The sequence below is a fragment of the Oryx dammah genome, unplaced genomic scaffold (assembly GCF_014754425.2).
Source record: "Oryx dammah isolate SB20612 unplaced genomic scaffold, SCBI_Odam_1.1 HiC_scaffold_15, whole genome shotgun sequence".
NCBI classification, from domain to species: Eukaryota; Metazoa; Chordata; class Mammalia; order Artiodactyla; family Bovidae; genus Oryx; species Oryx dammah.
Genome location: NW_024070199.1, coordinates 7,925,692 through 7,936,632, shown reverse-complemented (window position 1 = coordinate 7,936,632; position 10,941 = coordinate 7,925,692). Strand labels below are relative to the sequence as shown.

At 49.2% G+C, this 10,941-nt stretch overlaps 1 protein-coding gene across 1 annotated transcript; it reads right to left on the bottom strand.

Annotated features, from left to right (window-relative positions):
- Window positions 1-579: 579 nt before the first annotated feature.
- FZD4 (frizzled class receptor 4) lies at window positions 580-9,805 on the bottom strand. The gene is made up of 2 exons (XM_040255498.1): window positions 9,200-9,805; window positions 580-7,034 (listed from the first exon to the last, which is right to left on the bottom strand). Exons 1-2 carry the CDS (start codon window positions 9,482-9,484, stop codon window positions 5,706-5,708), a joined length of 1,614 nt encoding a protein of 537 aa, XP_040111432.1. The 5' UTR covers window positions 9,485-9,805; the 3' UTR covers window positions 580-5,705.
- Window positions 9,806-10,941: the final 1,136 nt, after the last annotated feature.

Genomic DNA, 10,941 nt, shown 5'->3' with positions numbered 1-10,941 from the left:
AGAAGTCATTTTCCTGGCTGACTGATGTGACATACTCCCATGTTGATTACACAACACAGAACCATTGTGTAACCAGAAAAAAAAAAGGGTTTTTTTTTTTTTTTCAAAAAATTTGGAGTTAAAAAAAAGCTCCCTTTCCCCTTTCCAAGTGGCCTGAACTCTAGCAATGATAAGAAAACTTTTTTCAGGCTGCAAAATTAAGCCAAAGGGACTGAGAAGGTGTGTAAAAATGGTCATGTGTATTGAAAATGCCAAAATGGGGTGTGACGGAGTGACAGCTTGAGAACTTGAGTCACATCTGAAGCATCATGTGACCTCTTGAGAGTTACCGATGACCACGGCAGTGATGGATTCTGTTGACCTTGGACCTCAGAGGGTTGGCTGACCCAGCAGAAATCCCATGGGGGAAAATTGCATCAGCAAAAAGAAGACAAGGCTGTGCCTCTGCCCTGCAAACCCAGTTCTTTATTTCTCCCTTCTGGGTAAGTGTGCTTCCCAGGGGCTTTCAGACACCTGCAGGAAGAGGCCAAATTACACACTAGCTAATAAACAAAACTTTATTTTCCTTTAATACAAAAATTAAATAGCAAAGTTTTTTTTTTTTGTACAGTGATAAATTAGAAATTTACAGTACAGACATCAATGCATACGTTTGTACATCCTCGATAGCAGGGTCCATTTCTTCTGACGCTCAGCAATTCATTCAGGGCGCGTCATAGGGGTTTGCTGGTACCTCTAATGTCGAACATCTGAAAGTCCCTCAGGTTGGCCTCAAGGGGGCTGGGGCTGCGGGTGGCCCGGGGGACTGAGAAAGGCCACACAACACGAGCTTGTCCGCCGCACAAGCAGGCGGAATTTCATCTCTGTCTAGATCACACCTGATACTCCACCTTTCCTACCAAGAACTCAAGGAACCTTTGTCCTCCTCTCGTCTGAAGTCTCACAACATCCCTGTGAGGTAGGAAGAAATTCAGGGCCACTCAGATGCCCCACTGGGAGAGACATCAGCGTCGCCTTCCCAAAGGCCCCAGCCAGGCCGGCCCGAGCCCTTGGCAGGATGGTGGGAGGGCAGATGGGCCCAGGCTCCGGGGGGAAGGGGCGCTCACAGCCTCCGAGGAAGCCTGCTGGGATGACAGTGGTCGTATACTGAATACTGTGGGCCATCAGGGAGCTCCATAAGCTTGGAGGACACGGCTCATGGGTCCCCAAGCAGGCCCTCAACAAGTTGCCTGGGTGAATACTTGGGATTTGTTGGTGCAAAGAAGAAGAAGGGAAGCAAGGTAAATCAGAAACAGAAACAGCAAGTGGGTTTCCCGCGGGGTAGAGGCCTGTCAGGGTGGGTGAGGGGGCTCCAGGGTTTACTTCCCTCCGGGTAACACCCAGTGGGCATCACTGCACACACGAGGAGAAGAGGTGGCAGCAGACAGCTCTGCCGAGGCCACAGCACAGCAAAATCCATTATTTAAGGCTCTGGGATCTGATCCTTGGTAGAAGCAAAATGCTCTGCAAGGAGTTTCCAAGATCTACGACCTAGGCCCTGGAGAAAGATGAGAACCCAGGTCCCTAGCCAGATTAATACAAACCCAGGTGGGGACTCTGAGCCCAAGTACAGTAAAGAGGCAAAAAGAACAGTCGAGGGTCCAAAGACGTGACAAAATTGGCTGGGACAGCAATTCTCTCCAACTTCCCCCATCACAGAATGCAATTCAGGACGTAGATCGGCTCTGGGGGCTCCTTCCAGGGGGCACTCTACAGCCCTCTTCCAGCTGCGGTGGTAGTCCCCTCACTGGCAGCCGGCAGGTATGTGCACACCTGGGTGAAATCTCCAGCGAGTCTGCCTTCCAGGGCTGAGGCTGTGGGGTCCCTCTTTACACCCTCAAGTCTCAGCTGGGTTCTCAACACTGAATTCAGTGGCCAGGAGGCTGAGCGGGGCAGGGCAGAGAGGACAGAGCTGGGGTGCTGGTGGTGTCAGAACCCAGACACAGATGCTTCCTGGGGTCCAGGTTTGGGAGATGCAGGAGACAGAGGGCCAGGGGAAAGCAAAGTCAGAGAGTATCTCGGGGAAATAAATGAGTGTCCCTCCTTCTCCTGGCTGAGGTCCCTGAGCAAGCTGCCAGATCAGGAGCAGTCTCAGGGATCAGGAAACGGGTCTCCACAGAGGAAAAAGGATATGACTCAACCAAGGCACCGCATCAGGCAGTTCTGGTCAGCTCCACTCTGCCCAGGTTCCTCTGCCCTGAGGTGCAGCCCTTATGGAGGAGGAGAAAGGAGCCTGCCAGAGAGGAAGCTGACAGAGGTGCCCTTGGGCCTTTTCGAGGCCAAGGGATTTTGTAGGAAGTTACAATTATATACCTACTTCTCCTGGATTTCTGAGAAAGAAGAACCCTAACCTTTTCCCTAGCAAGCTGCTGTCCTCAAATTCACCTGTGTGAGTCACTAGGTTGGTTTCCCGGGTGGCTCAGTGGTAAAGAATCTGTGTCCAATGCAGGAGATTCGGGTTTGAACCCTGGGTTGGGAAGATCTCTTGGATGAGGGCATGGCAACCCACTCTGGTATTCTTGCCTGGAGAATCCTTTTGGACAGAGGAGCCTGGTGGGCTACAGCCCACAGAGTCGCAAAGAGTCAGACACGACAAAAGCGACTTAGCGTGCATGCGCAAGTCGCTAGAAAACCCCGAGCCCTGAACGGCCTGCCCCAGAAGCCACATTAGATAGAGCGAAGGTTCATGATAGTCCGGGGAGGTTTCCATAGAGACTGTCCTGTAACAGAATTGATGCTTTCTGGCAAAACCCCTGGACATCAATTTGCAAGGAACCCTGGGAAGGGCTGAGAGATGGGTTAAAGTTGGAAAGACCCAGGAAGAGGTTTATGGGATGGAGACGGTGAAACAGATGGTAATTCAGCAGCCCCTGCTCCTTCTGAAACCAATGGCAAAGTTCAGCAGAACCAGGTCGGATTGGTTAGAGGAACAGAGTTGATCCTCCCTGACGTCCCTTAAGGTGCCTAACACAGGGTGTGACACACAGCTGGCATTCAATAAATGTGCTGATAATTAACTTTTTATTTCAAACCAATACCAATTTAAGAGATGATAACTTACTTCAAGGTAACGGATAACTAACTCTTCAGCCACAAAGCTCCTTTCCTAAAACCGTAAACACCCTCCAAGGTCTAGAATGTGAAAGGAACAACCTATAAGCCTGTGACACTGCCAGTGTGTGCCAATGGCCAGTTCCGATCAAATATACTTTCCCCGAGAAGGCAAGAGACTTACGGAAGAGACATTCTACAACCCAGAAAGCTCCAGAACTTGGGCATCCAGGTTCACCCAAGTACCCTCACTGTCACAATTTCATCATTCATAAACATGGAGCACCCTCTCCACGGCTGGCCCTCTGCTAGGATGCTTGTCTCGGTCACCCAGTCACTGAAACATTACAAAGAGAATTGCATTGCAAACCCCTGCACGGTCCTTCTTCCCCTTCCTGGGCCAGAGTCTCCGAGCAACTCCCAAGACACTGGAGAGGAGCGTGAGTAAGGGCAGGCTTTGCCCCTGGGTGCACACTCCAGGGCCCCGGCCAGCTATGGGAACCGTCTGCGAGCAGCAAAGGGAGTTCACATTCTACGTTTCAGGGGCAATGCAGTTGTAGATGGAGTTCAACTGGCCCTTCTGGGGAGCATTTCTCATGCTCCTGGAGCCCTGACCCAGAGTCCAGCCAAGGTACTCCGGCCCAGAACACAGAGTGGGGCCACCAGTGCCCACTTAGCATCTGTGCATGAAACCCCAAGACTCTGCCTTCCAAAACAGGCAACAGTCCTTACGCACATCTTCATCTCAGCTCGAGAACCACACCAGAACAGAGAGAGAAGAAAGGAAAATGTCAAACCAGGGGCATGAAGCTCAAACAAACAAAGACATGCATACTTCCAGAATCTGAATTCCTACTTGCAATTTTGAGTCCCTGGAAACATTTTTCCACAAAGAAATGGTATGAAAGAGCTTTCCTACCTGTTTTAAAGTGGGGAGGAGGGGGCAGGGATAAATAAATAATCATCCCAAAGTTGCTAAAGCAAAGACTGAGATGAACTTCAAGGACAGCAACCTGTTACATCAATCTGTCCCAAAGATCTGGTGATCAGAAGACCTCAGGGGGTTGAGGAGAAAGGCCAGTTACAACTTATGAGAGGCTGCTAGAGGGTACCCTCTTGCAAGGAATATAAAGCATACATTTTAAAAGCTCTGGATACCCCTGCAAAATACAATTAAGACCTGTGCTGTAAGAGTTTGCAGTTCATTTCATATGGTCTACACTTTATTTCCTACAAACCAATCAAGCTCCTGGCTGGTATTCTGGAGATTCATTAAGCACCATATAAATACTCCAGGCCACACTGCCTCCAATGAAATCTTATACGGAGCCCTTGCCAATTACTAGGAAACAATTATGCACCAAATAGTTGGATTAGTTGTCCTTAGCTCCCTCTACAAAATTGAAAAAGTCTCCATTGTGCCAAGTAGACCAGACTCTGATAACATTCTGATGCTAAAGAGAAAAAAAAAGGCACTATCATTCTGAGAATGCAAGCTGACCATAGTTTTAAAGTCAGTTGAGTAACTATTAAGTCATGGTCCAAGAATGTGCTTTTAATTGTAATTGACACACACAAATTATACAGTTAATCTGTGTGAATGCAAAGTTGCCAAGAAACGTAACATTTTAGCTCTTCCAGACTGGCGTCTGCATAGATACAATCACTCGAAGTAAAATATATTAAGTCCCTGGTGCTCAATGCAATCGGTCTCTGGGGTGGGTAAAGTAAGTCGACTTGGTAGATCTCATTTTCCTCTGAATTAAGTGATTGTCAAGAAAGTGAATCGCCCTTCCTTTCCCCCCTCATTAGACCTGCTGCAGTGCAAACATTCCTATAAAAATACCTATTTTGAGTCATTAATGTAAAATGGAGAAAACAGCAGCGGTCTAGTAGGGAGCTGTTGAAATTTAAGAGGGAGAGAGAGAAGAAAAATCCGCGGGACACCTCATGTGTGTTTGTACAGTACTTTTGTTTGTTCAAACAATTCTGTTTTACGACAAAGGCACTGAAAGATTCTGACACCACCTCTTGGGAGAGCAATCCACAAAGTTCCAAACAGCAGACAGTGCACCACAGAAAATGTTTATGTTAGATCAGCCAAACTATAAAACTCTTGTAACACTTCTCTGAACCCAGTGTTTCCAGTGTTTATAGATTGCTTTGCTGTCTGAAAGACCCAGTTAGTATTTAAAACTTTTAAAGGGTTAAAAAAAAAAAAGTTAATCTTTCTCCCTGTAAGTTGCCTACTCACAGCTCAAATCCCACCCTGCAGGGAAAAGGAGCATCCCCTGGACTTCCTGGAATCTCGGGAGGACCTCCACGCTCCAAGCTGCGACCTGCTCAAGTGATCAATGTTTTGATTTTTCACAGCTTTGAAAGCCTCTTACTGGCTTTTCCATTTTGGATCATTCCAAAGTCTGCAGCGAAATCACTAGTTTTATGATGCTGGGGGATGGGCAGCGGTGGGAGAGTGGTGGTGGATTATTGGGGGGGGTGGGTTTACTGAAGTGTTGCTAGTTTGTTCAAACTGAGATTCACTGCATGAAGCTTTTTAGTAGCACTGGCACCCCAATGCTGGCATCCCCCCTGGAAAGCGTGGAGGCTGGCTAGCCTTATACCACAGTCTCATTGCCTCTCCCAGGCTTCACCCAACCATTCCCTCTTTTCTCTCTCTTTACCTTCCCAGAATTCACCAATCTGTTGGAGCACTTCTGCCACGTGTGCAGAGTTTTGGCAGACCAAATCCACATGCCTGAAGTGATGCCTACCAGCAAAGACATAAAGATTTTCAACATTTCCACCGCCATGTTGGAGTCATCTGCCGAATACCGGAAGAGCACCCAGTTGGAGATTTCATAGAAATAACAGGCAATCACGCAGGTTGCAGGCACTGTGTACAGGACCGAGAAGACCCCGATCTTCACCATCAGCCTTTCCAGCTTGTCTGTCTTCGTCCCATCCTTTTGAAGATTCGACCGAATTTTGAACAAGGCCACCAGCCCCGCAGCAATGAACAAAGTCCCAATCACCAGGTAGGTGAACAGTGGGGCCACCACAAAGCCCGTGAGCGCATCCAGGTTCTGGTTCCCCACGTAGCACAGGCCCGTCAGCTCGTCTGCGTCCACCAGTCTCATGATCAAGATGACAATGGTTTTCACCGCAGGGATGGCCCAGGCTGCGATGTGGAAATAAGAGCTGTGCATTTCGATGGCTTCATGACCCCATTTGAGTCCCGCTGCCAAAAACCAAGTGAGCGTCAGAATAACCCACCAGATGGAACTGGCCATTCCAAAAAAGTACATCAGCAAGAAAATGATTGCACATCCTGTGTTCTTAAGGCCTTCTTGAATGAGAACAGGTTCTGCTGCCTCTTCAAAATCGCAGGATATCCTTTCCCGGCCTACAGTCAGCCTGACAATATAAGCAATGCTATAAATATTATAGCACATACTGAGAAAGATGATGGGGCGCTCTGGGTAGGAAAACCTGGAAGAATCGATCAGGAAGGTGAGCACAGTGAAGGCAGTGGAGATGAAGCACAGGCTGGCCCACACGGCCATCCAGACGTCGGTGAACTCCTTGGCCGAGCGGCTGTACAAGCCAGCATCATAGCCACACTTGAGAACACAGTTCAGGCTCCTTTTCACCCAGATGTACTGATCCGAGTTGGTTCCCACGGAGTGGCACTCTTCCCCAGGCTGGATGGGGGTTTTGTGAGGCAAGGGCACTTCCTCATCACCTGGCCCTTCCATGCACATGTGGTTGTGGTCGTTCTGGGGCGGGAATTTGCTGCAGTTTAGGCTCTCCGGCCAGGCAAAGCCAAACTCCTTCAGCACAGGCTCGCAGCGTCTCTTGACTGAAAGGCACATCCCGCCGCAGGGCCCGATGGGGATGTTGACCTTCTCTGTGCACATGGGCACATACACGGAACAAAGGAAGAACTGGAAAAAAGTCATGAAACGAACAAAGAAAACAGTGACAGTTGACATGGAAGTCAGACCGAAGGCTTGCACAAATCTGACTTGCTTCTGGGCAAAGTCCATATCTACTTTTAAATCGGTCTATAGGGGTATCTGACTGTTGACTCTGACCTCAAATGAGCTTGCTTAATAATCCATCACTTACACCTTTTTCTTCTTCTGGGTCTAGTTAAACCCTTTCCAGGAGAACATAGATAAATAAATATATAAAAGGGACCCAAAGCATTACATAATCCCCTTTTGCACAACACTTAGGGAAATAAACCTTAAAGAGCTGACTTTGAGCCTCCCTCCCCTTTCAGCTACTATTTGAAAGAGCTGAACAGACAAATCAGTCTGACTCAATTCTCTGGGTGATGGGGTGCTTTATTTTTATCCCCATTTCTTTATTACCATAAAAATAAATATTCCAAAAAAAAATGGAGATCCAGCTTTTATCATGTTAATAGTCTCTCCTTCCTCTATTTTATTCCCCCCAATTATTTTTTAACCAGTCTCATATTGAAAATGTCCTCATTGAGACACAGTTAAACCCAAGGATGAGAAGCAAGTTGAAATCTCTGGGTATCAGGGGCTTTGTTTGGCCAGGTTTCCTCAATGAATAATAATGAAGCACAATAGGAAAATACAAATGTTCAGACCCTGAAACTGCAATACCAGCAGGGGAGAGTCCAGTTGCTGTCCTCAATTCCTCCAGCATTGATAAACAGTCTGCTTGGCTCCTTACAGATGTTGTCTATGAAGTCTAGAGTTACAAGTAACTATTTTCCAGCATGTAAAGGGATCTCGTCCTGTCCTTCAAAACAGCTTGGCTGCCTCCCCAGGATACATGTAATTAAAAATATATATCCCTGAAAAGCTGTTTTGCCAACAAAATTGCCACTGGTGTCAGGATATGTGTTGTTTCCAAAATGAGAGCTCGAGAATTATTTTCCTAAGCTTTCATAACCTAGTTCTAAAATCCTGACACTTCCACAGGGACATTTCACCAGCAACAGGTCTAATCCCAACCATCCTTCTGAAACCGCCATCCAACTTTTCAAATGACCTATGTAAAAACATTTACCTAGTAAGTCAATTGCCTGCCTGTTTATCTCTTAGAAGTTACAACCAGAACCACAGATTTCCAAAACTTTGAGCCTGGATAACTATAGAACTGTCCTCTATTCCCCTCCACTCCCCCACCCCACCAGTTCTCTCTTTTCAAATTTCTAAAAATCACTCATAGCCTTTCCAACAGAAACACAACCAATGTTAACATTTTTAAAAGTTTCCTTCCAGTTCTTTTTTCTCTTTCAGTGAACTTGTCGTTGTGGTAAGATTATAATCACCCGTGTATACAAATTCTTTCTTCACTTATTATGTTAGGAAGAACATTTTCTATATGACTACATAAGCTTTAATATTTTTAATGGCTGGGAAAAAAGAAAAAAAAAAACCCAACTTCCAATATACAAGCTACCTTCTGGAGCTTGACCCTACTAGCTCCTCTTCCCCAAGTGATGCCTTCTCCCCCTCCAGGTACTAAACCTGCCCTTAACGCTGAGGATAAGAAGGAACTCAAGCCAGCGCAACCATTCCTTCGTGCATGACCTCTACAATCATGCAAGACACCGCGAGGGGCCATTCTGCAGAAAATGGGCCAGGGGTGTTGCATTTAATAACACACCCAAAAAATACGGGGGAGAAAGGAGGTCGGCAAGAGAGCAGAAATTCCCTGTCGTCTTATCACTCCCTTCCGAGTCTTAGCTGCAACAGGCTGCAGTGCGGAGGACTCGCCCACCGAGCAGCGGCGGCCAGAATCCTTGGCAAAGATAACTCTCAGCTCCGCTGGGGTTAGGGGCTTGGCCAGACACGGGTGGGCAGAGGAGAAAGACGGAAGGGCGGGGAGCAGAGCGGGTTCTTTCGCAGGCCAGATGACTTACACAACGTTTTGGCCTCCAGTCCCTGAGGAGGGACAGCAAAGTGGGGGTGGGGATGGAAATTACTTTTCCCGGATAGATATCGTTCCTTGAGATCTAGGAAGGGCACAGGGGGCTCGACCTGGCAAGGGCCCCGGGGAGTGAGTCCGGGGCTCGGAGGCGTCCCCCTGCCCCAGGGGTCCCGCCCGGGGAGGGGGCGCCCACCTGCAGCTGGCTGGAGCAGCCGTACTGGATGAGCGGAGTGAAGGTGGTCAGCTGCAGCTCGGCGTCCGTCTGCAGCTCGTGCCCCACCAGGTTGGGCATCTTGGTCACGTTGTAGCCCAGGTTCTGGCACATGGAGATGCGGATGGGGTCGCAGCGCCTCTCCTCCTCGTCCCCGAAGCCCCGCGCCGGCCCCACGAGCAGTAGCAGCAGCAGCAGCAGCCGCGGACTGAGCCCGACGCCCCCGGGGCCCCCCAGGACGCGCGGCCCTGCGCCCCGCCAGGCCATGGCCAGAGCCGGGGGCGGCGGCGGCGCGGGGGGCTGCTCCAGCAGACACCCCCAGTTTGCACGGGGCCGCCGGCCGCCCGCGCTGCTCCCGGCTCCGGGGCGAGGGCGATAAGGCGCCAAGGGCGACGACGACGGGGCGGAGGGGTAGCGGCCGGTTCTCCCGCAGCTGCGCCCAACTGCGTGGGGGCACTAGACGCCGCGAGCCGGGGCCGGAGGACGGCCTGCGGAGGTCATGGCTACGGGCGGCGAGCCCCGGGCCGGCGCCGGCCACGTCCGCGCAGCGCCTCTGCCGAGCCCGCCAGCACCCCGCGCCGCCGCGCCGCTATTTGTGACATTTTAAAAAATGAACTTATTTACAAAACAGACTCACAGAGAATGAACTTACGGTTACCAGGGGGGATAGTGTCAGGGTGAGGTTAGATTGGAAGTTTGGTACTGACAATACACACGGCTATAATAAAAATGCATTGCCACAAGGACCTACTGTGTGAAACAGAGAGTTCTACTTAATATTCTGTAACTATCTAAGTGGGAAAAGAATTTGAAAAGCAGCAGATGCATGTATCTGTATAACTGAATCACTTTGCTGTACACCTGAAGCTAACACAGTTCCTTAATCACATATATTACAATGCAGAATTTTTTCACATTTTCAAAGAGCCATAGTACGCATGTCTGGTCCTCCAAAAGAATGCAGAATAAAAGTCTCTATTAATGAGTCTTTAATTGGCAACCTGCACTGAGCCTGACATACGAGGTGGGAGCATGTGATTTCTCTTCTGTGAAGAGTTAAGGTTAATGAGATTTATCATGAGCTTGGGAAAAGCATCCTGCATGATATAAACTGAAGCACAGTTACTACTTCCTAAAGGCAGCAAGATCTGTTCGAATCCTCTTACGTTGATAGCGTTTAGAGAAACAAAAAGTGACGATCGGGTCATGGGCGTGCCCAGTGCTGTGGCTCAGGTCAGACTTCCATCCCTGGTGTGAGAAGAGGCTGGCCATCTTCCCATGTGACATGAACCAGGCTAACTGTACCAACAACACCGCCCGCCTTCCGCATCCTGTGACTCAGTCAGCTTTGCTCAGTTCTGCCTCCTGTCTCACAGAAGCAGGGCAATGTGCCCCAGTCTCCTCAGCCTCCTGAGTCTCGGTGAGTCCAGGAGACATGGTCATAGAGGGTTATGGTGGAAATTAGGAGGTCTTCACACCACTGACCAGGTTCCCTGGATGAGGGTGCAAGGAGTGTGGGGTCCATCAGGACAAGCCATCTCTGACGTGCTTTTCCTTCTAGGATTCTGTGTGAGTCTGAGGATCTGGGAAGCTGTGGGTGAGTCCTCCCCATCCCTTATTTCTCTGTTGAGCAGAGCAGTTCTGGCTGATGCAGAGGACACTGGGGGCCGGGGTGAGCCCCTGTGAGTACAGTGAGAGCCGTGTGTCCTGTGGATCCCAGGTCC

What these genes read in the sequence shown, in the direction of transcription:
- FZD4 (XM_040255498.1), bottom strand. Translation starts at nt 9,484, where the DNA reads ATGGCCTGGCGGGGCGCAGGGCCGCGCGTCCTGGGGGGCCCCGGGGGC. An exon ending in GCTGCTCCAGCCAGCTGCAG is followed by an intron (nt 7,035 to 9,199) that starts GTGGGCGCCCCC and finishes ACTTTTTTCCAG; the next exon opens with TTCTTCCTTTGTTCCGTGTA.